The sequence below is a fragment of the Vanacampus margaritifer genome, chromosome 4 (genome assembly GCF_051991255.1).
Source record: "Vanacampus margaritifer isolate UIUO_Vmar chromosome 4, RoL_Vmar_1.0, whole genome shotgun sequence".
In the NCBI taxonomy this organism is placed as follows: domain Eukaryota; kingdom Metazoa; phylum Chordata; class Actinopteri; order Syngnathiformes; family Syngnathidae; genus Vanacampus; species Vanacampus margaritifer.
Genome location: NC_135435.1, coordinates 25,412,096 through 25,438,174, shown reverse-complemented (window position 1 = coordinate 25,438,174; position 26,079 = coordinate 25,412,096). Strand labels below are relative to the sequence as shown.

Below are 26,079 nucleotides of genomic sequence, written 5' to 3'. Positions count from 1 at the left end.
TCCTTTGCCTTTTACGGTGGAATCGGATATTTTTAAGATTGTGTGCTTTTACACGGTATCCTGCTAGTGTTAACTTTTAACACCCCTTTCCTGGCATTACGTAATTCCCTTACAAGCCTTTTTTTCCACACAGAGATCACAATTGGATAATAGTATGACACACAGTAGGTGTATTAAAGCCATAACAGAAAGTCCCACATTTCTCTACCAGTGCCTTTTTTTCACAGAACTCAGCAAAGGCAGGATATTTCTATAGCTATGTGCACTTTCACACAAAAACATGGTATCCCGCAAGTTAGATCAATCGGATCAATTGATGACATAAGTGCCACAATATGACGTGAGATCCTTTCACACAGTAATGTGATGTATGAAAATCTTTTTGGATATTGACAAATGCTTTCAACACAATGAAACTACTAAAATGCTTATTCTATTTCCATGCAGCATAACAGCTAAATGCTGCTTCACCATGTTTGCTTTGAACGATATGCTTTTCTAACAGTCCTCTCTCTGTGCCCCTCACAGACTCCAGGCTGCGATGGCTTCCTGGGCTCCGGGAAGGTGATGGATGTGTGCGGCGTGTGCGGCGGCGACAACGCCACCTGCCAGCTCGTGTCCGGAATCTTCCGCCACTCCCTCACCAAGATCGGCTACCACAAGATCGCCGAGATCCCGCCGGGAGCCACCAAGATCAACGTCACAGAGATGGCCAAGAGCAGCAACTACCTTGGTGAGAAAAAATATTCTTTATTTTGCAGGCCATGTTTGAAGTCACAGTTTAACATTCCTGACTGTCATATAAGTGTTAAAATATGTTTGTTGCTGTTAATTTTTAGAGATGAATATGTTTTTTGATAAAGGACAAAAATATGAAGAGAAAGTGCAACAGTTTTTGTAAAAAATGTAAAAAAAAATAAATAAATTTTAAGTAGCATTTTTGCATTTTTAACTGTTGTACAAGTACAAAAATAAGTCAACCACATTTATTATGTAATTTGAAATTAATATCAAGTGTCACACTCCACACTGCATTGCGTAATGCCCAATTCCAATCTTTTTGTTAATCCAATGTTTTCATGTACTCACATTACCCCCAAAAATTATAATGTGAATGTAATACGTCCATTTATTTATTTATTTATTTATACCAAACAATATTCCTTGAAATGTATTTAGTTGTTGTTGATCATTTTCTGAAGCAACTGTTGGAATGTTGTTTAATGGGAGCCAGAACACAGTTAAGTGTTTAAATCCTATACTGCATAGCCCCCACCACCAGGACCCCTCCCTCAATGAAAGTGCACAATTTAAATAAAAAACTTTCGACCACAAGCCCTAACCGCTCTTTAAGTTTTAAGTTGTTTGTGAATCTGAACCTAAAAGGCTTCTGTCATTGAAGTTCACCAGAGCAGGCTGTGTTATATGTGATCCCATTATAAAATCTAGGCGAAGCAGCATGTGGCTCATTCAGTAAACAGTTACAGAATATGTTTGCGATGATGACGTTTGCAACCTTGCATACTGCATTTCGGTGCAAACGTTATGAAGAGAAGTTTTGGTTTACCGTGTCTGCATTCCCACTCAAGTAATATAGAACAACAGCGTTTATAATGGATTTTTCATGAGCAAACACGTCCCACATATTCCCTCAGTGGAACTCTTTTCTGGGCTCTAATGTGCTTTCACTTGATCCAAACAGTCTTTTACAAGTCTAAAGTTACCCTCCTAATGCATTTCTAATGGTCTCCTTTTCTTAATCCGCTGATTATTTTTTATTCTTTTTAACCAAAAGGTCTGCCAGCAAAAAAGGGTTACGTTAGGTTTTTAAAGTTAGTTACACGCCCCCTGAAGCTATGCTTTTGACCAGCATTTTCCTGGGAATATATGCTTCAAAGGTCCTGAACGCTACACATTTGATTTATTCTTTGACTTTTTTTCGTGACACTTGTTCTACAGTAAAAGAAGGAACAAAAAAAGAGGGAGGAGGGCTGTAAAAAGTTGTGTAAAGTAAGCGGACATCACTCGACTATTGGCTTTTTTTCTTTCACATTTTATAAAAAGATGTTTCTTTAGTTAAAATTAATTTTGAAACTGTGCTTAGCTTCTTTTTACATTTGTTAAAAGGTTTATTATTGCATTTTGCATTCCTTTCTCTTATTTTTATGTTTTACTATCCTGTACATCTATATACACTGTATCTAAAAAAAGAAGAAGATTCATTTCTTTTTACATATATAGTTTGTATTTTTTTTCAAATTTTAAAAATAGAAAATCATACACTTGTATTAGTCAAATTTTCCAATATTTTTTAAGAGTTGGATTTTGTAAATTTTGCATATTTTTTTATTTCTATATTCATCAAAAATGTGTTTATTTAAAACAAAAATAAAAACAGTGGTTAGTTTCTTTTTATATATTTTTTCCCCATATTATAAAAATATATTTAGAATTAAATACATTAAAAATTAAATAAAATACACAAAACAGGTGTTGAACTCAATATTTACTTTTGTATTTTTTTAAACGTAAATTGATAATAAAATAGTGAAAAACAATGCATTTTTATGATTACATTTATGACATGCTGTCTTTCTTAAAAATATTTTTTAAAAAGCTGCTCTACACTTATTAAAAATTTGCAATAACATTTAAAAAAAAAAAATTCCTTCTTTTCGACACCCTAACATTTCTATTCCTATAATTTCCTAAGTGGAAAAGACGTTTCAAAATGAGAATGAATTGTGTCTTGACCATCATTTGGCCTTAAAAGAGAAGGCGCAGGTAACGCTTATCTCTGTGTCCCGCAGCATTGCGAAGTCGCTCCGGCCGGTCCATCATCAATGGAAATTGGGCGATTGACCGGCCGGGCAAGTATCAGGGCGGTGGCACGATGTTCACTTACCGCCGGCCCAATGAGATCAGCAGCACCGCCGGGGAGTCCCTCCTCGCCGAGGGGCCCACCAACGAGATCCTGGAACTTTATGTGAGTTGAGAACTTCCATGTATTCGCATTACCGTACATTTATCATTCTCTACTTCCCTCAGATGATCTTCCAGCAAGCCAACCCAGGGGTTCACTACGAATACGTGGTCGCCTCGGAGACACCACAAGGTAAACGAGACCCCCAGGATCAGAGGTCACATGACATAACATTTCCATTATTACCCATCATGCACTACACTTACTCGAATCAATCACGCGTCTCAGGGAACGCCGTGAACGAGAAGCAATCGGGGCACGACGATTCCCAACGGGGGAACTACGACCCGGCAGGTGGGGGGAGGAACCCGCCTCATCGTCATGACAACCAGCCGCCGCGCCGCCAACGAGAATACATCTGGAAAATGGCTGGCACCAGCGAGTGCAGCGCCTCCTGCGGTAAAGGTGAGATGACACTTTTCATATTGAGCTTTCAAGTGTATTTTCATGATGGACTTCCTGTGTAGAACGTCCAACTGTTTAATGTTTCAGAGAAGTACTCATGTCACCTGAAAGCCCAGTATCTTGAATTTTTTTTGTGCCAAGTGTATGTTTTCCTTGCGTGTAGGTTTCAGGCATCCCATCGTCCACTGCGTCCACCGACTGAACCAGGTCCGGGTGCAGGACGTTTTGTGTGACGGTAGCAGTAAGCCAACAACGCAGGAGGAAGCTTGTAATGTGCAGGCCTGCCCGGCATTGTGAGTCAACACACTGCCCTGCTGTCTCCATTACAGACGTTTTTTTTTCCCTTGCTGTAAAATATTGTATTTCTTCACATATTGTATGTAGTGTTATAAATATTATTTTACTGTACATGCAATATTACATTTACTGTAATAAATGCATATTGTTAAATATACTGTATTTAATTTGGTTATGAATAAAAATTTAGCGTTACATACTGGATAACAATTATCTTGTAATATACCTATATATTGTTTGAGTTCATTTCTATTTATTATTCATTTTACTCAATTATAATTCTTGTATTTTATATTTACTATAATAATTGTTTGTTATATTTTTATTATTATTATTATTTATTAATAACTGTGCATTTTTATTCAGTTTTATTTGTTTTGGTGAAAAGTATAATAATGTCACTGCTATGTGAAAAACACTTATGTCCATTAAAAAAAAAAAAGTTTTTGGGATGAAACTGAATGTAGACATCCCAAAAACCTAAAAAGGAAAACAAATGGACATAAGTGTTTTTCCACATAGCAGTGACGATAAACGATAAAAGTTTACCACAATTATTAATAACTTTACTTTTTTTAAGATTAAAAAAAAAACATTTCCCCCCATTTTAATTTCTATAATACTGTATATATTTTTTAATAATACAATGTTATATCTTTCATTACTTTAAGACTTTTAATTTTATCTATTCATAAACATGCACAACTTCTTTTTGTGTATTTTACTTTACATTTTATGTTATTTTATTATTTTTTAATTAATATTAATTTAATTTTTAATTATAGTATTGTGGCGGAAACGATTATAAAATACACTATCAAGGTAAAAATGCATCTGGAAAAAAAAAAAAGCCATCCCCCAAATAAATGCTCGGTCCTTTTTCTGTTGTTGGGTAAAAAAAAAAAAGACTTTGTTGTTTGTAATTGTTTCTTGCCTTTTGCTAGCTGGGACATCGGCGAGTGGTCGGAATGTAGCAAGACGTGCGGTCTGGGCACGCAGCAGCGTCAGGTCCTCTGTCGCCAAACCTACGCCAACCGCACCCACAATGTGCACGCCAGCCGCTGCGGGCACTTGCAGCGGCCCGAGACCTCCGGCACCTGCCAGACCAAGATCTGCAGCGAGTGGCACATCCGCTCAGAATGGAGCGCCGTGAGTTCTAATGTCCATCATGGCGAGGATGATTGATAGCGTGCTTCATTCGTGGTGGCAATTTGTGTCTCCGCAGTGCTCGGTGCCGTGCGGGCTGGGCCAGAGGTTGCGGGAGGTCCGCTGCATCAGCAATGTAGGTGACGTTGTCCCCGACGCGGAGTGTAACATGAACCTGAGGCCGGTTCACGTGGAGAACTGTGACATGGGCGCCTGCGCCAAGAGCTGGTTCTACACAGACTGGGGCACTAAGGTATCACACACACTTGTAACGGACATTAGGCAGATTTGTACGGTCATTTTTGTTAGTTTTCAAAACAACAAAAATGCAGCCTCCACCTTGTCCAAAAATACAACAAAGTCCCTTTCAAAAGGTTAAATGGAAAGAGCCCCCCTCCCTCGAGAAAAGTCCAGATTCTGGAAAACATCTGTGCATGTGATTGATGAATGCACACAGTGTATGTACAGTACATACTTTAGGCATTCAACTTGCATGGAATCCGACTGAGTCAGGATTATGCTCAAATGTATTTCACCCAACTATATTAATGTTTCCTATTATGAGTCAAGCTCCAATGTTGTAAATTCCTATTTATTCCCACAACTTGTATTTCTTGGGGCTACAACAGCGATTTAAGTTGGAACAACTTTAAAAATATACAAATTATTGACATTTATGGCAACAACACAGCAACCAAGTTGTTTGCCCCAAAACAATTTGCTCAGTTGTTTTTTACTTAGATCTTTGAGTGACAATACAAGGAACTAATATTTCAGTGAACTCTTATTTCTTTGAAATGCGGGAAAGCCAATTTTCACAAAGGCAAAACTGAAAATCTATTTTTTTCATTTCCCAACTTAAAATTTTATCACAGTTTCTTGTCTACAATTTTTGAGTTCACACAATTTTTATTTTTTTAATTTATCTTTTTATTATTATTTTTTTTTTTACAGTGCATTGAATGCCCTGGATGGATCTAGGGAAAATTACTGATCACATAATCAATTGATTATAATTCTTTAAATTAATATCCAACAAGAGCATAATTAAAAGCGAAGTAATTGACTTATAAAATATGTTTGCTAATCAGTGAACTGGCGGAAATTTTATGATTAATTTTCCATTTCCAAAATATTTGTAAAAATTAAAAAAGTTACTTAAGTGTTAGTCATTTTTTAATAATAATGGAAGTGGATTTTATTTTAAATGATGGCAACAGGAAAAAAAAAATACAGACTGGTATTGATTGCTTGTAATGTTTACATCTGTAAATACTTTTGTTTTAAATTTTTGAATAAATCTACAGTACAAGGGGAAACATTTACTGCTGCCATCATGTAATCACTTATGGGTAAATCTTTTTTTTTTTTTTTAAAGTAATATAAGTGTATTTCCTCCACTAATTGATTGTAATTACTTTCTTCTACAGTCTATTCGCAGGGCATAACGAACGGACTGGCCCACAAATATCAAAAATCCAAATGATATTGACGGCGGGGGATCGTCAGGAAGGGGGAATCTTTTTTTCTTTTTTTTTTTTTAAACATATATGTATCTATAAAAAAAAAAGTTGATACAGATTCAATATACATTTTCTACAAACATGTGTGATAGGAAAATAAACCCAAAATAATAATAAAATAAATAAATAAACAAGTAATTTGAAAAAGAAAAATTCCTATGAGAATACGCATGTGCAAGTATGAAGCTGAAGTTTACAGTGAAGCTTAGAGTCATTATTTTCCTCGCAGTGTTCTGCTGAGTGCGGGATGGGCGTCCGCACGCGAGGTGTCTTGTGCCTGACCAATCACATCAGCAACCTCCCATTGGAGGCTTGCGGCAGCGAGCGGCCCCCCAACTCTCAGGTGTGCGTCTCGGGCCCTTGCGACAACGCCATGGAGTGGTTCACCGGCCCCTGGAGTCAGGTATGAAGACGCGTTTCAGACGTACACGCGACTTTCCGAGCTTTAAAGTTGCATGTGCGTGTTTGCCAGTGTTCCGCAGAGTGCGGCGAGGGCAGGCAGCAGCGGGCGGTGGTGTGTCTGACGAAGTCACAAGACATGCTGGCCGTGGCGCCCCAGTACGAGTGCTCGTCGCTGGAGAGACCGCCCAGTCAGCAGAGCTGCAATGTGAAAGCCTGCGGGGCAAAGTGGTACTACACCGACTGGAGCGCTGTGAGTGACGCCCCGCGTACCATCTCACGACATCATCATACACAACATTATGATGGTTGACATTTTGCCAGAAAGTAACAACCTCTTGTAATAGCTATCAAACCAAAACAAAACAAATAGCCATAGAAATTAAAATTATGTTTTCTTTAAAGCTGCCCTATGGAGGTATTTGCCCCCAAATAACTTGATTTACAATAGGCTTTTTATTTGGCCAGTTATGACTCAATCTTCTAATTAGTAGATTAGCACCTTAGCTGTTTACAGTCGATACTCCTGCAAGCCTCCAGTCAATAGTTTTCAGACTGGAATCGGGTTATATTTCCTACCCTCTGTCTGCAGACGTGACGTCATGTGAACATTGTGTACGTGTAACATGTTTTTCGTCCACATGTGGCAGTAGCGAGTCAAAATTTAAATTTTCTGCATTAGGCAGCTATAGTTTTAGTTATTTTTTGTAAAAAAAAAAAAAAAAAGATAATACAAGTTTAAAGCTCTATTTTGAAAATATAATCTTTGTGGAAAACCCTACTTTGAAACCCTAACCCCTTAGTTCAAAATCCTAATTTGAAACCTTAGACCTTATTTAAAACCCTATTTTAAAAACCTAACCCTAATTTCAAACCCAAACCCTAGTTTAAAACCCTAATTTGAAACCCTAACCCTAGTTTAAAACCCTAATTTGACACGCAAACCCTAGTTTAAAACCCTACTTTCAAACCCTAACCCTAGTTTAAAACCCTAATTTGAAACCCTAACCCTAGTTTAAAACCCTAATTTGAAACCCTAACCCTAGTTTAAAACCCTAATTTGAAACCCTATTCCTAGTTTAAAACCATAATTTGACAACCAAACCCTAGTTTAAAACCCTAATTTGAAACCCTAGCCCTAGTTTAAAACCCTACTTTCAAACCCCAACCCTAGTTTAAAACCCTACTTTCAAACCCTAACCCTAATTTGAAGTCCTTATTTGAAACCATAAACCTATTATAAAACCCTACTTTTAAACCCAAACCCTTGTTTAAAACCCTATATTGAAACCCTAACCCTAGTTAACAACCCTACTTTCAAACCCTAACCCTACTATAAAACCCTACTTTGAAACCCTAACCCTAGTTTAAAATTCTTATTAGAAATCCAAGCCCTAGTTTAAAACCCGACTTTGAACTCCAAATTTAATTTACTCTGAAACCCTAACCCTAGTTTAAAATCCTAATTCAAAACCCTAGCCCCAGTTTAAAATCCTACTTTGAACTCCTAAGCCTAATTTAAAACCCTAGTTTTAAACCCTAACCCTAGTTTAAAGTCCTAATTTGAAACCCTTGCACTAGTTTAAAACACTACTTTGAAACCCTAAAGCCTAGTTTAAAATCCTAATTTGAAACCCTAGCCCTAGTTTAAAACCCTAACCTTTGTTTAAACCCTACCCTGAAACCCTAACCACTAAGTTTAAAACTTTGAAAGCCTAACCCTAATATAAAAACAACAAATTTGAAAACCTAGCCTTGTTTAGTACTTGGTTAAAATCACTTAAACTGTGTGGTTTATTACATTTTCCTTTCTGGTTTGTGTAGTGCTCTAAAACATGTGAGGGAGGATTCCGTGTACGTGAAGTGCGTTGTCTGTCCGAAGACATGCAATCCAGCACCATCTGCGAGGAGCGGCTCAAACCGGCCGAACGGGAAGGCTGCAACCCCGAGCCTTGCATCCCTCAAATAGGTTGGTCCAATTTGGTAGCTTTATTTCGTCCTTGATCTATATGATGTTTTCGTTGCAGACGAGCACTGCAAAGACGAGTACTACAATTGCAACGTGGTGGTCCAGGCTCGCCTGTGCGTCTACGACTACTACAAGAAGACCTGCTGCGCATCTTGCTCTCGACACCCCCACAGACACTCCGTGGTCCACAGGTGGCGCAGCTAACACTCATCGAGACCGGAAGTAGAAACAATTTCATGCAGGAAAGAACGGGAATCTGCTCACCGGATGGACGGAACAAGTTGAGGAAATTGCAACATGGCACCTGTTCATCAATTCATATATTGGTTGGAGCATTACTGATGACACATTCAAGAACACTGGGAATTTGACCTATCCTAAATATTTGACAAACTTCTACTTGATTTTAGCTAACAAACTGGTTTGCTACCTAGCTATTTTACTTACTTTAACAATTTGTCTAATTATTTGACCGCTTCACTAATTATCTACTTTGATACTTCACTAGTAGCTGATTGACAAGCTAACTATCAGACCATTTGACAGATTAATTAGCTGTCTGTCTCGCTTAGGCTACTACTTAACTAGAGGGATGAGAAACTAGCCTGCTAATAGAATATTTAACGATTGATAAATTAGTTAAGTAGCTAAACAATTACTATTAGATTTTTTTTAACGTCTCTCTAGATAAAGAACTATACAAACTTTCTATCTTACTATTTTAAATGTTTGCCTGACTGATTGACTGACTAGCTATCTCTCTAAATATTTAATTCCACCAATACATATATATACATTTTGTTTAATGAGCCTTTGTGTGACATCCGTATGTTTGTCCCATTAATTGGTAACTATACTTGGTTGGAACTCTTGAGGCGCTTTATAATGCGTGAAATTAAAAGTATGAGTTCCCAGTTTTCTTAAATGCAGCATCTTAATCTTTCAACTGAAAAGCATAACATAATCTTAGATGTAAATATTGTTTGTTTGTTTGTTAAAGTGGCTGTTCAAGAACATGATTTATTTATGTATCTCTCCATCAAGAGGTGTTGTTAATTGTCTCTTTTTTCTTTTAACATTCACTTAAGTGCTCCGGAATCCTAAAGTTGAATTCGCGGCAGAAGGTCACATTCCTAGATGTAACTGCTGTTCCATGGATTACCACACACATTTGCTCATGCTCTAATTTATTCACCAACTCTCCCATCCAAACACACCAACCGTACACACATTTACAGAGTACATACTGTATATGAAATATTCTGAGAGCTTCAGGCTCTGTAGGAAATCGGACTAGTTAGCTAACTAATTAAATATTCGAGTTACTAGTGTTCAGAATCACTTCCTAGCCACTATAGTTTGCCATGTAGACTATGTAGTCTTCATCCCAACAATACATCCATCTTCTTCTTCTTAAAAAACTGGTTATCAGTATTTGAACACATTTGTGTTGGCATCGTGTTCTACGTTTTGTTTTGTACTGCTCTTTACAGTAAATGCAGGTGTAAGGGAAAGGCTACTTGTGTGACAATAGCGGTGTCTAGTGGCCGTTATCAGCAAGTGCACCCTGGGAATAATGCACATCATCCGCCATACATATTTGCAAAAATCTCATTTTATTCACTTAAGCAGCATTTGTTTTGTGTCAATTTAAAAATACTTCCTGAGGTGGTAAAATGATTTGTTACTTGTTTGTTTTATTGTTAAACTGCATCATGATCAAGCTTGTATGTGTTCATCTTATTGGTTGATTGCTTCGTTTTGAAAATGTATAGAGATTTATGGTGGATCAATATTTTGGGCTGGAAACGAGCGGGCTGAAAGGTTTGTCCGGGGTGCTCATAAAGGCCTCAATCTCGTCCACGGTCCTCGGGACGCAGGTAAGCAGCTCAATGCCGTCGGCGGTGACGGCGATGTCATCCTCAATGCGAACCTGACAGGAGGATTTAAATGCGAGACGATCAATAGAAATACTCCGTGTTTGAGAGGTAATGAATGCAGGCTTTACTGACCCCGCCAAAGCCTCGGAAGCGACTGAGCACGTGGCTGTTGATGAAGCAGCTTTGCGCGGGGTCGTTCAGGGCCTGATCCAGCAGGTGGTTGATGAAGTAGATGCCAGGCTCCACGGTGAGCACCATGCGCTCCCGGACCAGGCGGCCCATCCGCAGACTCTTCAGCCCGGGCTCGTTGATGCGCTCCACTCCCTGCGGGACACCTGCGTTAGCCGCACGATCCAACGGCTTCTCTCGGCCCCCGCAGAGGACTGCGGCGCTCTCACCTCGGGATAACCGCCCACGTCGTGCACGTCGATGCCAAGCAGGTGTCCCAGACCGTGAGGCATAAAAATAGCGCCGAGGTGGACTTTCATCATGTCTTCCACGCTGCCCTTAAGAATGCCCACGTTCACCAGCTCCTCCAGGTGAACCCGGTCAGCCAAACGGTGCATGTCGGTCCACTTCACGCCTGGACGCAAGCAACAAATTAACTCATTTGCTGCCATTGACGATTATAGATGTCAAATATTCATTTTAACTATTTCTATTAGTTAAACTTTTTCCCCCCCACTTTTTGTTAACAAGAATACCTAGAATCTTTTAATTGTACATTTAGAACAGATATAAAATGTGCGATTAATTGTGAGTTAACTTGTGAAGTCATGCAATTAATTACGATAAAAAAATGTGATCGCCTGGCGTTTAATTTTTTTAATTGTAATTAACTCTTTGACTGCCAAAAATGTTAAATAACGTTTAGTAAAATCCTATGGAGTGCCAAAGACGTTAAAAGACGTTTTTTCAAAACAGGTGAAACTAACCATTTTCTATTGTTGATTACTGAAAAACGGAATAAGGTAGAAACAAACTTTTTTTTTCTGATGAAAGATGAGAGTCCAATCTTTCATTTGGTAGTATGTGTGTTTCCATATTCCAAACACATACTTTTCTGTGGACCTTGAAAGATCAGTCAAAAATGCTTAAATCGGTTGGCACCCACGGCATTCCTTTTCTGAAAACGTCTGGCAGTCAAAGAGTTAATCGCATGACTTCAATAGTTAATCCACGATTAATCATAAATTTTATATCTGTTCTAAATGTACAAAAAAAATCTAGGTTTTCATACTCTTGTTAACAAAAGTAGAATTTTTTTTAAACTAATAGAAATAGCTCAAATACATTTTTTACGTCAATAGCCGTCAATGGCAGTGAATGAGTTAACGTTTACTCGTGAAACCAGTGACACCACTCTTGGTAGCAGCAGTAGTAGTATCACCTGGTCTGATGGCGGCCATGACTGTTCTAGAAGCCTTTAGAACCGCCTCGTAGATGGCCCTCTGGTCAGCGGTGAACTTGCCGTTGGCGGGGAAGGAGCATGTGATATCTGACGAGTAGCAGTAGTACTCGCCGCCCATGTCGAACAAACTAGAGGAGGAAACACCAAAACAAAATGTCTTTCAGGTTGTTAGAAATTTTAATTTGTTTGCCTTCCAGTGTCCAATCACTACCATCATAATATTTAAATTTTGCACATTTAGTTTTGGACAATTCAGATTTTCAGTTCTGAAAGTCTAAAAATAAAAATTGCCCACACTTACCACATGTCCCCGTCCACGATAGTTTTGTCGTTGGGAGCCCCGGCGTGACCGTAGTGCAGAACAGAAGCATTGTTGCCCCTGTGGGTCACACAGTCAAACATCACGATACATTATACATGCAAAAACACCAACATTGATTTAGAAATAAAAAGGTGAGAGGTACAGAATTTGACTTTTGGGAAGTTAAGTATTTCAAGTATTCTGCTAACAAGCTAGCTAATGGTAAAAAAAAAAGAAGTAAATCACTGTTTATATTACAACATCTAAACTTTCTTTACTATTCTGTAACTGATGTTCAATCGTATTTTTCGCAAAAATATGGCTCAAATTCAGAATCGGCAGAGCTGGGCTTTAACGGCTCCAACGTTAATTAGAAAAGGCAAAGTTTAGGTTTAGACTTTGGTACACAAAGTCAGTGAAGGGAACTAATGAGCTTTTGTCAATCAGTGTCAAATTTCATAGCCTTTGACGACATTATTTCACTATAAAGTTTGGACATGGCTCTAGTTGGTAATCAAGAAAAAGCTTTGTGTGTAAACACAAAACTGAGCTAATAAGCAGTAATCCCTAAGCAAAACTCATTACGCGTGGCCTTGGATACACAGAAGACCAACGTGTAATTAGCAACTGTTCATGCATAACTATGCCACTAATGAAGTTTTAAAGCACAAGGGTTAACCATTTGATTTTTGTGTAAATATTGCCAGTAAGGCCCACTCACGTTCCGCAGATGCACGTGTACGAAGTGTGTCGCATTCCTCCTTTAGTGTAGCAGTAGTGCTGGAACAGGCTGAAAAGAAAGAAAACACATGATATATCATCAATAAATAACATTAATGAACACTAATCAGCACGACTGATTGTCTGCATATGGCTAACCGAGTTCTAAAAAGATTCATAGTTGGCTAAGAGTAAGTACACTGATATTTACTTATTTTACTGGCCACATAGGTAGCTAACCACCTACCTGACTGATTGACTAATAAATAAAGTATTCAACATCCTCTTTAGTTAGCCAAGTTAGAGGAAGCAACCTACGTCCTAACTATTTGACTGAGAAAATAAGTTCCCAGTTTGCTGGCTAGCACATTATTTCATTTGATGTACGATTTGAATAACTAACTTACTATAACTGTTTAATTGACTGACAGTTTAACTAGTTTGCTATCAACTTACTTTAAATATGTCTACTACTAACTAACTCGAGCAAACTGACTACATTTGCAAGCATTCACTCAGTGAATGCTCAGTGAAGGTAGCTTACTAGCTAGCTAGTTATTTGACTGAATAAATTAGTAATATACTCGTACTTTTTAATAACCAACTGACAAGGTTACTGGCCAATTTACTATGATGACATATTCTACTACCTAAGAAACTAATAACTTAACTAATAACTAGCTATTTGCGATTACTAACATATGTCAGAGATATCAGTAAGTACACTGATATTTACTTATTTTACTGGCCACTTAGGTAGCTAACCAACTACCTGACTGGATGAATAACTAAATAAACTATTTGACACCCTCTTTAGTTAGCCAAGTTAGAGGAAGCAACCTACGTCCTAACTATTTGACTGAGAAAATAAGTTCCCAGTTTGCTGGCTAGCACATTATTTCATTTGATGTACGATTTGAATAACTAACTTACTATAACTGTTTAATTGACTGACAGTTTAACTCGCTTGCTAGTTTACTATCAACTTACTTTAAATATGTCTACTACTAACTAACTCGAGCAAACTGACTACATTTGCAAGCATTCACTCAGTGAATGCTCAGTGAAGCTAGCTTACTAGCTAGCTAGTTATTTGACTGAATAAAAAACTTTTTAATAACCAACTGACAAGGTTACTGGCCAATTTACTATGATGACATATTCTACTACCTAAGAAACTAATAACTTAACTAATAACTAGCTATTTGCGATTACTAACATATGTCAGAGATATCAGTAAGTACACTGATATTTACTTATTTTACTGGCCACTTAGGTAGCTAACCAACTACCTGACTGGATGAATAACTAAATAAACTATTTGACACCCTCTTTAGTTAGCCAAGTTAGAGGAAGCAACCTACGTCCTAACTATTTGACTGAGAAAATAAGTTCCCAGTTTGCTGGCGAGCACATTATTTCATTTGATGTACGATTTGAATAACTTACTAACTATAACTGTTTTGTTGACCGACAGTTTAACTAGCTTGCTAGTTTACTATCACCTGTTAGATATTATTAACATTTAAATTATTTATTTCATATATTAACCATTGTTATACATTATTAACATTTTAATTCTTTATATTAACCATGTCGAAATGTTTTATAGATGTGAGATAGTGTTGAACTCAGTATAATTTGACCTTGAACTAAGATGGAACATATTGTTTGGTCTAAAAAATTTCTTCTCAGTGTTCTGTGCGAAAACACATTTAGTCCTTGAGAACAGAATCTGCTTCGAACACACACACCCCTGACTCTGTTTGCGCCATCGCTCACGGAAAAGTACCCAGAGAGTATGTTTTGTCTACAAATGAAAGAGAGGCGGTCGGTTTAACTATAAGAAGCCATCTTCCCCGCGGAAGAGACACATTCGGCACTCTGAAATTCCACCTGTTAGGTGATGTTTGGAGTCTGTCACGATGTCCAGAGATCTCTGTTTTTTATTAAAACATTTTTGCAAAGGTGTTTTTTCTTACATTAAAAATCTGTCTTCATATTTTTGGAACACGCAAAAGAGGACAAATAAATGTATTCCTCTTCACACCTTACTTTAAATATGTCTACTACTGACTAACATGAGCAAACTGACTACATTTGCAAGCATTCACTCAGTGAATGCTCAGTGAAGCTAGCTTACGAGCTAAATAGCTAGCTAGCTATTTGACTGAATAAATTAGTAATATACTCCTACTTTTTAATGGACCAACTGACAAGGTTACTGGCCAGTTTACTATAATGACATTCTACAACATAAGAAACTTAATAACTAGCTATTTGCGATTACTGTCTGAGATATCCTTTCAAAATATACTACTATTGTGCCGGTTAGATTTTAGATACCCACAGACCTCCTCCTTAAAAAAAAAAAAAAAAGAAGAAAAACTTTACCTTTCCATTTCATATTCTTTCTGTCCAGGTTTCACACTCTTCATGATCTAATAAGTCAAACAGTGGCACATGCTAGTGACTGATATGCTAAATAAATCATGTTCTGTGCTAAAAGTGCTACTTACCATCTTATGGGCTTCACTGGACACCCTGTTGGTGTACCTCAGGACCTCAAGCTCCATGTCCGTCTTAGTCAGGCGGCTGCGGGGACAGAGAGAGACAAGGACTGGAACTATACTCTTATTAACAAATGGATTTGTTAATATGCGCAGTTCAGGCCTCGAAGAAGCCAGAGCACCACCGTGAAGGTGTACAATGATGTGCTCTACTAATAAGCATCCTGGGGGAACGACGTGACCCGAGACATTCTCTTCAAATGTCATAGGGAAACCTTCTTTTTTTTTTTTTTGCTGCACAGATAAAAACTTCTGCTTCCAAAACTCTGCTAAAGGTGAACTTGAATTGTTCAACTTGGGAGTCCTTAGGAACAAAATGCATCAAGTCTTCTATAATAAAACAAACACTAGCATTAAGCAATTCATTCTGGAAAAGTCACTCGATTTTTGCACTTGCTTTCCTGCAATGGTATCGGTAATCTTTTTGTGGCATTTGTTCCTAAAAAGAAGGATTATGCATGCATGTTATCGTTGTGCAATTTTGGCATGTGGCGAAGACCGATGTGCAATGAGCATCAAAAGTGAACAAATGACAAAAGATTCAATCTGGGGAATGCTGTTTTACATTTTCTTTGGTTTTACAAGCCTTTTGTTGTGACTCAGGAATGATGGCCTGTGAGACATCATCACGCTGAATGTGAGATTACGAGACTGCAGTTCAAAGCCTATCAAAGAAGTAATCCAAAGAAAAAGCCTCTGAAGGTACGAGTTAAATCAATCACATTTAAAGCAGTAAAACTTGTTACCAAAGCAGGGATGTGATTTGACCAAATTGAAATTATCTGAAAATTTAGCCCGGGGTCTGGGGGCCGCTGGCACCCAGCTAGGTCCAGGGTCCAGTATATTGAGCTATCCCATATAAAATGGCAGTTTTAGTCAACTCAAAATCAGTCACATTCAAAAACATTGGACTGCCTTTGCTTTTAAAAACTATCACTGAGAATATCATCATATCTAACTAATGTGATTACTAAGTTAACACATAAATAATGTTGAAGAGTTCAAATTTCATGAACAAATAATTGTATCATGACCAAATGAAAAGTAACTCATATTAGAGCATACCACAAATGTCTTTGTTATAGCAGAAGATGTTATCTGTCGGAGTCATGTGCATACACAATGAAATACAAAAAAAAACAAACAAAAAAAAAATCGGATTTTTTTTGGGGGGGGGGGGGGGGATAAAAAAAGCGGAATTCCGCGAATTAGCGGAAAAATCACATCCCTGCCAAAGGTAAGGTACCTTTTAAAGTGGTTACATTGTTTTTAACACATGTAGGAAAAATAATTCTACCACCAAACTTAATAGGAAAAACAAACAAACAAAAAGCAGCAAGTGAAAGGGCAAGAGCCGTGTGATAAACGATGATGGGGTTTGTTGTTTTGCAATGCGGTTGAAACGCTGCCTCTCTCAACAGGCGGTGTGACTCAAGAGCATTCCGCCTCATTTTGGCCAAAAATGTCCATTTGTCAGACGGCTGCAAAGTCTAACGAAGGGAACAAGCAGACGTGCACGTAGCCTATTACGTCTACCCTCCCTGTGGATGGAGGGGATGGGGGTGTGTGCGGGACGGGGGGGGGGGGGGTAGACAAACCTGCTTCATAAAGATTTGCATGACTTTGTAGTAGCAGGTCATCGATTTCGACTAAACTTTTAGAACATTAAAGAATAAATAGGGACTTTTTTTAGTTGCTAAGTGTCATAAGTCACTGTGGGAAATACAAAGGTAAAGTGCAAAACATGCTAATGTTAAAGTTTAATAAATGCTAACAAAGAATGAAGCTAGATACTAAAACGCTAACAAAACCTAGCATTTAAACAAACAAAGACATGGTCCAAAGCGGGGAAAAAAAAGTCCAGCTAATGAACGTGCATGCTAAAGGATTAAAAAAATAAATGAAAAAAAAAAATTTGCATGCATTTGTTGTTTTACAAAGATATCAGAAATGAAAGAAGTCAAGCTAAAACATGTTCTGTGCTAGGATAGTCACTAATATAATTCCTCTGTAACTTTACATCTGTGAACTTACATAACGCCCAAAAACTTTCACCAAAATTCATTTGTTAATTGACAAAAAGTGTCAGGAGCTTAATGAAGTCAAATCAAAGAACGTGCATGCTAAAACGCTAATTGAATGCATTTGCTAATTCACTAAGACACATGCAGAGCTTAAGAAGTCAAGCTAATGAATTTATGTGATAAACGCTAACAGAGCTTAGCGCTAGAATGCATTTAATTGAGAAAAACATGGTTAGAAGATAAAGAAGCCAAACGAATGATGTCAGGAGCTAAATAACGCAGACTAATTAATGTGTATGCGAAATGCTAACAAACCTTAGCATTAGCAAGCATTTGATGGTTAGCGTTGACATGGCCAGAAGCTAAAGAGGTGTGAGGCTAACAAATGTTCATAAATGTCCTACCCAACCTACAGTACATATAACTACTGTACTTAGCTTGTTGTAGCTAAAGCTCACGCATGTGTCATGTGATATCTTACCATTCCACAATGACTGGGTGCAACAATGTGTTGTTCACTTGGAACCTGAATCAAAATAAAAAAAGAAAAAGAAAAAGGAGTTCAGTTAGACAATATAAGACTTCCACAATCGCAAAAGCTGGCGACAGTTGATCCGCGCCAGGTGGAGAAAAGGAGGCGGGGCAGCCAGAGGGTGGGCGGTATTAAAAAAAAAAAAAAAAACAGAGAGCTTTGACATTGTTTATGCGACTAAATTATCACTATGCATGAGAACCCATAAAGCAAAGTGTAATTAAAGGAAACCTACTGGCTAATTCCTTCAAACGAGGCTTCACGGCTGACGCTCCCGCTGTCTGTGTTCTGTCCGCGCTACAATGAACACACGAGCACCCCCACACACAAACACACACAAACAAATGACATTAAATGTTAAATGCATCCATACACCTACCCATAGTTAAAATTGATTACCATCTTGGACTTTTATCAATCAAATCTGAGTTTCTTTGTGTCAACAACATTAAAAGCTTTTGTTTTCTGAGCTGACGAGTCAGCAATAAGCACTAACCATTTGATCAAATACACAACCATATAATTTCTTACTAGTTAGCTGTATAAATGATAGAAATATAAAAATGTTTATATCATACTGTATATCATCTTGCCAGCCATAAATATATCACCACTGGGAAATAGAACATTATTTCTCTCAGCCAGTCAGTCAGTGATGAAAAAAATACAGTATACGGTAGTTGAATACTATACTCTGATATAATAGCGTAGTATGAAAAAAATAAAAACTACCTAATATTTCAACATTATTCACTTAATTTATATTCCTGGCTTGTCATAACATTTGTTTTATTTCTGTAGAATTCTAACTTTATCCTCGTAAAAGTAATTTATTTCCTCTTCCTCTTTTTTTTTTTATTAAATTGCATCTAAATCCTCCTAAAATTGCAATTTTACTTATTTGTACATAAGGATTTTTAACTTGTAGAATTTGACTTCCATTTTCACTATTATACCTTTTCCTATATATATATATATATATATATATATATATATATTCTTCTTTTCTAGCCTCATAAAATGACTTAAAATTGTGATACTAAAAGTATTTTTATCAACAACAAAAAAATACATCTATATTTTAAATAATAACTTTAGTCATCCTTAATTTTCGTAGGAGCAATACAACACTATTCAGTGTTGCCAATACTTTAAAATTAAAATACTTATATTGAAACTTCTTACTTTTTAAATTACATAAATTTATATTGTTGTACTTTACTATATAGTCACAGTATAAATGTTATATGTCAATGCAATATATTTATTTGTCAGAATCACATAAACACTGCCACATTGACAGGTGGCTGGCATCCATTTTAACTTCTCCCTTTTCCCTCCCTCTCTTTTTAAATGAAGCTAGTGTAGGAAGGAAGGAAGCAACACACCAGTGTGAGGAGGACGGCTGGTTTCAGGTTGCTCAGGACTTCAGCAATCTGCAAAGCAACAAAAAAAAAAAAAGTAATGGACAAATATGAGCTTCTGTGTACACACACACACACACATTGCAGAGTGACACTCTGGCTGCCAGGTGTCGCCGTGGCTCCGCGGCACCAATGTCACACGGAACCTCAAATGACTTTATTGCTCATCCAGCAGACCGAAATGTCAGGTGACATTTTCCTGACACGCACGTGACCGCCTGGGGAGCGCTGCAACTATCACATAGCTTCAATTTTACACACATTAGTACCGATGAAGGTCGTCTCGCTTCACAGCACAATACGGAAGAAGCGGTCTGTATTGCGGAGGCGAGTCAATTGACTCCACAAGTGAACAAATGCATGAGATGCCCGGTGAAACTGACATCTGTCAAGTGCCACTACAAACACATTTATCATGATGACCATTGGGGTTTTCACCATTTCATTTCAATTGGGGGGGCTCTCTCTTCCCGAATGTTTTTTCAAATAATCTCAGACGGATTTACTGTTTGGTCATTGGCTAATAAATTGAGAAGTAGCTGCCATATTTGTGAAATTTTCTAAAACGCATGGATTGGGCATTTCAAAACCATCTACAATCCTCCATAACTAATTAATTAATTAATTTGCAAAAACATGACTTATTTGACAGTCCACAATGCTCTTTTTTGTAATTTCAATCACGTTTTTAAGGAAGATGACGCCATTTGAAATTCCCAAGCATCAGAAAAGCGGTTTCTGCACAAAATGAAAGTATTGAGGAGACAAATCGAGGAATAATCAAGTTATACCATTTTACCTTAATCTGATTCAACTTTTACCCACATTTCCGATTGGTTCACAAAAGTTCCCCAAAAAGGCTTTTTTTTTTTTCCAACAAAAAAATTAAAGTCACAGGAATTCATTCATTCTTAGAGTTTCAAAATTATTGTGTCGTAACCAAGTTAAAATGACCATTCCAAGCAGACCAAGCATTTGGACAGATTATTGTGATCGCTTATCAATTTGCTGATAAAATATGTACGCATTATAAGACTGCCATCTGCTGGATCTAATAAAGCATTGAGCACTTCCCCCCCATTCCCCAAAGCAAAAAAAAAAAAATACAATCTTGACCAACAAGACATTTTTGAGGTTTCAAAAATGTGTTTTACACCTTAGTGCAGTGGTATCCAAACTACAGACTGGGGGGCTTTTGTGGACCACCATCCATTTTTCAGCGACCCGCAGCATACACTAAAAATTACATTTGACATGGCTGCAAGGCCAGTAAAAAAAAAAAAAAAAGTGGAGGTGGGGAGTGAAAAGGGAGAGGGTCAAAAATAGCCGCTACTAATAATAAATTGGTTACTATACTGTAAAGCATTTCTAATAGTTTTTCCTACTTTCTGCTGTGTCAAGGTCTGATTTTGGAACCAGGCAAAACATTTTGACATGCGCCCAATTGGTAAGCATCTTGCTTGGGTAGATTTAAAAAAAATAATAAAATAAAAAAAAATACTTCGTCGGTCTCAACTATGCAAGCGGCACTTAAGAAGGTCACAATATTGACATTGTGATTTTCTATTGTGCTTATAGTGAGAGTTCCCTGCTGGCGACACTTTATGCGGGCGAAAGCCGCTCTTCTGGCATTTGAGTGTTTTGAAAGCTCCCACTGCGACTTTCGCAGAAGAAGTGGCGGCAGATTGACGTGGAAGCCTCACCCCCCCGTCCCCCCTCCCCAGGTGGGAATCACACGCCTCAGGGAAGCTGCAAAGAAAGCTCCGTTCTTAACAGCAGCAAGAAGGTCATAGCGTCAATTTAACAAAGATAACATTTGATTTAAGACATTCTGATGCCAATTAATGCTTGCTTTTAGATTCACGGCTCAAAGCCTTTTAAGACTTCAGATATCCAAGGTAACTCTGGTAAAGGAGGTAGACTTACATCACAGGTATGGTGCACCTCATCAACAGCATACTTCTTCCTAAAGTGGTCTTTGGAATAGATCCTGTCGACACGTAAAACAACTTTTAGGAAAAAGCACACAACATTTATGTTACTCCAAACACCTTAGACTCCTAGAAAACACAAAGACTCACTCTCCCATCCAAGTGCCGTAGCTTTCAGGCAGTTTTGGAACAAACAGGATGGATTTGCCTGAGTCCACTTCAATGGCCCCATAGCAGTCAGCCTCAGTCACCCCAAAGGCCCAATGGAAGAAAGACTCCTGTGCATACAGGACGGAAACAAATGAACCACTTCCTACATTAGTGTTTTAAATATACAGACGCTCCCCTACTTACGAACATTCGAGTTACGAACAACGGTACATACGAACATGTCTGTGCGCATGCGCGCATGTCAAAAAATGTTCGGAAAGAGATGCTGTAAGTTAGATTTTGTATTGCGCACCTTTTTCCGAGTACTGTAGTGCTTCTTTCCGCCGCTAATACCGACGCTTGGCGCTGTGAGAGCTCACCCAGCATTGGAGGCTCAGCAACGTGTCGAGGAGGAGGAAGAAGAAGAAACGCCTGTCGCTCATAGATAAAGCCATCGCACTCTTCGAGCAGCAAGACCCAAATATTGAACGTTGCACAAAGGTTGCAAATCAATTGAATGATGCCATACAGTGCTACCGCATCATTTATGATGAAAAAAGAAGAAAACTGTGCAATCGTCGTTAGATCGCTTCTTTCGGCCAATTTCTAGTAAATCCTCCAAGGAAGATACTCATCAACCCTCATCTTCTTCTCCGCGACCCTCAACTTCTTCCTACATTGAAGTTACGGAGGAGGAAGTAACTTTTGAAGCCCATTCCAGCGACGACGAAGAACCTCTCATGATATAAAATCCTCCTCTTCCTCCTCCTCCATCAAATCCTTAAGCATCGAGTACATCTTCCAAAAGTAAGTTAAACTTCATTTTATTTATCTTATTACGTACATGTACATACTGTGTGTGTCTCTCGCTCTCTCTCTCTAACATACGTAGTACAGTACTGTATGTATTCTCTTTAAACATAAATTATAATACAAAATATAGCACTGAAGCAACTTACGAACAAATTCACCTTACGAACGATCGCTCGGAACGTAACTCGTTCGTAAGTTGGGGAGCGTCTGTATATGCATTAATATCAAGTTAATTTAAAGTTCCTTTAACGCCACTCTTTTTTTTTTTTTAACACTCGATTAATGCACTGTGATTTCATCAATGTCTAACATTAAATGCTTATGCCATCTATTGGTAGAAAAATGACCTCAACACAAATCAATGTCTCACGCTCTTTCCTTTTTACAGTGCAGTACATCTTTTTAACTTTAACTTCAAATAATTTTATGAATTACTATGGAATTACTGTATCAATGAGCTAAAAGATACAACCATAGTTTTATAAAGGTTAACGTGTTTTTCCACTTTCATGTTAATGAAAATTAAAAACTGGGAAAAATATATTTTTATTGTACATTTTATATTATTTCACATTTAGAACAAATATAAAATGGGCAAATAATCACGAGTTAATTATTAACTGATCCAAACCCCAAAACATATAAATACGTTTTTTAATACTTTGTTTTTCACGCCCAAAAACATGTTTATTTGTTTTTTATGTTTTCTTTTGCTAGAGCATGCAGAATGCTTTGATACAGCTTCTGACATGAAGAGGTCACTTAAAGCTAAAGCAATGGTAGTTATTACAAAAAAACATCAGCAGGTGGCAGCAGAGTATACGAGATCAGCCAAGGACCATGTTGCAACAAGCTCTTTTTCCCAGTGTTTTTAACAGGTTTGTGAATAGTGATAAAACTTAGCTATATTCTAATGCTAATTTCTGCAGAACGGAAACAGATACAAATGTACTTTTTTTTCCTGATGAAAGAAGAGACAAATCTTTTTTTTTTTTTGGTAGTTTCCGTGTTTTTATAGCTAAAGAACACAATATTCTGAAGGCTTTGCAAAATCTGTCAAAATCCAGTAAAACATTTGAGAGCAAAGGGGGATGCTTCAGTCAAAATGGCTGGGAGTGAATGAGTTAAAGTCATCCGATTAATTACAATTCAAAAATGTAACTGAAACTAGACAATGAGTATGTTTACATGCAGTCAATAACACTTATAAACATGCAAAAACCCAAATAACTCAAATAAGAGCCCTAACCTGAAGGGATTGGTCATATAAACGCATTTGGAATACCTCCATTGAACGTGCCATTGTTTTGCGTTCTGTTCTGCACATGCTCTATTCGTCATGAATCTTGATCTTTGGAGGACGGGAACAACTTGTACGTGCGACTCCGCATATCAAGCACTGACCTGCCTGAAAAGGAGGTCCGTGTCGGTACAGTGCCTCTGCTGCTGCTCGCCGCCCTGCAGCACCACAACCGAGCAGGACTCCACACACTCTACGGCCCTCAGCCCGCTGCACAGACGCCGGCGGTTCTCCGCGAAAAGCTCGGCGGACACTCGGAGGGTGTCATTACCCAGCCAGAAGACTGGTCTGAAAGCAAAAAAAGAGGGAACATGTTAAGGGGCGCTAAAATGGGATTTGAAAAAACTTGTTTTAGCATTTTGTTTACAAGGTGACAGCTATTTTGGAGCCTGAAACTATTTGAGGAAATTCTCCAACGGATTTTTGAAGGATCCCTGCAAAGGTCCTGAAAATGTGATTTATTCAACCCAAGAATAACAGCAACGAAGAAACCCAGCAATTTCGACAGGGCCTTGGTACGGCATGCTCAAGCCCTAATAACAGTGTTTACGAGGTTTATGGATCGACCTTGAGTACAGTCCAGTGTGTGGGATCAGATAGACGGTGTCTTATCAGCAAAGAGACTTGCTATCTGACCCGCCGTGTTACAAGCTTGTCAAAGTACTGCCTTAATCTTTGCACAGTCGGGTTGACTCCGCACACCACTTCAAATCTTATTATGTCGTATCTGAAGGATTATCTACACGTCCTGGCAACACAGTGGCCTCCCCTGAGGGGTGGGGGGGGGGGGGTGTAACCTTCAAATTTAGAGATGAAAGAAGAGTTGAAAGAAAACATATGTATTTTCTGTCAATTTATTTTGATGGAAATTGAGTTTGGTCGGTGGCATGACACGAAACAGTAGCGCCATTCATTTTACAAACCGGTTAGTATGATGGCGTTAGTTTCTATATATTCCTACTAGCAGCCCTAATTTCTTTACGGTATCATCTCATCTGGAAGATTTGCCATGTCCCGAGTTTTATACTCAACACAATAATAAACTACAATGTGCCTTGCCTTACAATGTAACATACTTTCATTTCAACTGTCTGTCCAAAGGATTTGTACTTTGTAGTTGAACTGTCAGTCCAAAGGATTCGTACATGCTACCTCAGCTTTAATTTTGAAGGGCTTAAAGTTTGATGCGCATTTCCATTGCATAACTTGCTTGGGATAGTGCAAGAAAATTTTCTTGGTCAGTCATTTACCAATAGTAAGCCAATAAGCTCAATGATTATATCAGATAAGATTTAAACACATTAACATATAGAATGAGAGGGCTTAGAGTAAAAAAAAAATAAAATAAATAAAAATAATTTTTAAAAAAATACCTTCCCCAAAGCTATATTTTAGATTTTTCCCACTGACATGGATAGTTTGACTTTTTTAAGCAATAACTAATGAGCAGTCTTTATGTTTTTGTTTATTATTATTATTATATACTTTGTATAAACATTTTACACATATATGGGGATATAATACAATGTCACTTAATCTTTTCATATGTAATAAAATAGACAAAGACAACAATAACAGTAACTACAATAATAATAATAATAATAATAATAATGCAAAACTTTTGTTTAATGTAGAAAATAATTTTAAAAATATTAAAATTAATAAATGGGAATTTTAACCTCATACAGTTCAAAATAAACTAATATACATTGACCAAAAAAACCTGCAATTGTAAACCCGATGGGTGACCTTTATTTTTTATGTTTTTTATTTTTTCTTTTACGGGTTCCCCCACAAATTTTTCCTCTCTCTTTTTTGGAGTCAGAGAAATCAGTGGATATAGCTCAAGAACGCACGCAATTATAAGTTATTAAATTAGGGGGAGATTATGTTTATTAATTACTAATTGTGCGAATTACACATTAAACACAGGTCCAATCGTTACTAAATTGAAATGTCTACTCTGAACTTTGTTGTCTAAACTCTGTTCTGTCTCATACGGTTTTGACAGCGAATGTACCTAACAACAAACGCCTCTGAGAGCGAGACGACGCTATCGACGTGGCACAGCAGTAAATATTTTAAAACACATTCTCATGCATGATTCAAGGTTTAATAAATAGTAACATTCGGTAATGTTGTGACAAAGTAATAAATATAAACTCACCGCGGTGCTGCAGCCATGACGACTTTCTTGCTACCACCGATCTGTCACGTGCAGGCGGAAATCACATGACTTTTTCGATGGCGACAAGACATTGTGCTGCGTTCAGGACAATCGGACGTTGGCATTTTCTATTT

At 37.7% G+C, this 26,079-nt stretch overlaps 2 protein-coding genes across 4 annotated transcripts in view; one reads left to right on the top strand and one right to left on the bottom strand.

The window, feature by feature from the left end:
- Positions 1 to 10,445, top strand: part of thsd4 (thrombospondin type 1 domain containing 4) — a 22,802-nt gene extending 12,357 nt beyond the window's left edge. For 2 of the 3 annotated variants that reach the window (XM_077563634.1, XM_077563635.1), the window contains 10 exons: positions 529 to 733; positions 2,811 to 2,986; positions 3,049 to 3,388; positions 3,552 to 3,681; positions 4,630 to 4,834; positions 4,911 to 5,084; positions 6,584 to 6,757; positions 6,827 to 7,006; positions 8,578 to 8,722; positions 8,781 to 10,445. In XM_077563634.1, the coding sequence (XP_077419760.1) occupies positions 529 to 733; positions 2,811 to 2,986; positions 3,049 to 3,388; positions 3,552 to 3,681; positions 4,630 to 4,834; positions 4,911 to 5,084; positions 6,584 to 6,757; positions 6,827 to 7,006; positions 8,578 to 8,722; positions 8,781 to 8,926 (1,875 nt within the window). In that variant the 3' untranslated portion in view covers positions 8,927 to 10,445. The remainder of the gene's footprint in view (positions 1 to 528; positions 734 to 2,810; positions 2,987 to 3,048; positions 3,389 to 3,551; positions 3,682 to 4,629; positions 4,835 to 4,910; positions 5,085 to 6,583; positions 6,758 to 6,826; positions 7,007 to 8,577; positions 8,723 to 8,780) is intronic. The other variant, XM_077563636.1, reaches the window with a different exon arrangement.
- Positions 10,318 to 26,079, bottom strand: pepd (peptidase D). The gene is made up of 15 exons (XM_077563637.1): positions 25,946 to 26,079; positions 23,883 to 24,066; positions 21,666 to 21,793; positions 21,511 to 21,574; positions 19,549 to 19,596; positions 18,396 to 18,457; positions 18,110 to 18,154; positions 15,554 to 15,629; positions 15,429 to 15,475; positions 13,036 to 13,104; positions 12,315 to 12,392; positions 11,993 to 12,141; positions 11,001 to 11,185; positions 10,735 to 10,926; positions 10,318 to 10,655 (listed from the first exon to the last, which is right to left on the bottom strand). Exons 1-15 carry the CDS (start codon positions 25,960 to 25,962, stop codon positions 10,512 to 10,514), a joined length of 1,488 nt encoding a protein of 495 aa, XP_077419763.1. The 5' UTR covers positions 25,963 to 26,079; the 3' UTR covers positions 10,318 to 10,511.

What these genes read in the sequence shown, in the direction of transcription:
- pepd (XM_077563637.1), bottom strand. An exon ending in CAGCCGTCCTCCTCACACTG is followed by an intron (nt 18,458 to 19,548) that starts GTGTGTTGCTTC and finishes TGTTCATTGTAG; the next exon opens with CGCGGACAGAACACAGACAG. An exon ending in ATCGTGGACGGGGACATGTG is followed by an intron (nt 12,142 to 12,314) that starts GTAAGTGTGGGC and finishes TTCCTCCTCTAG; the next exon opens with TTTGTTCGACATGGGCGGCG.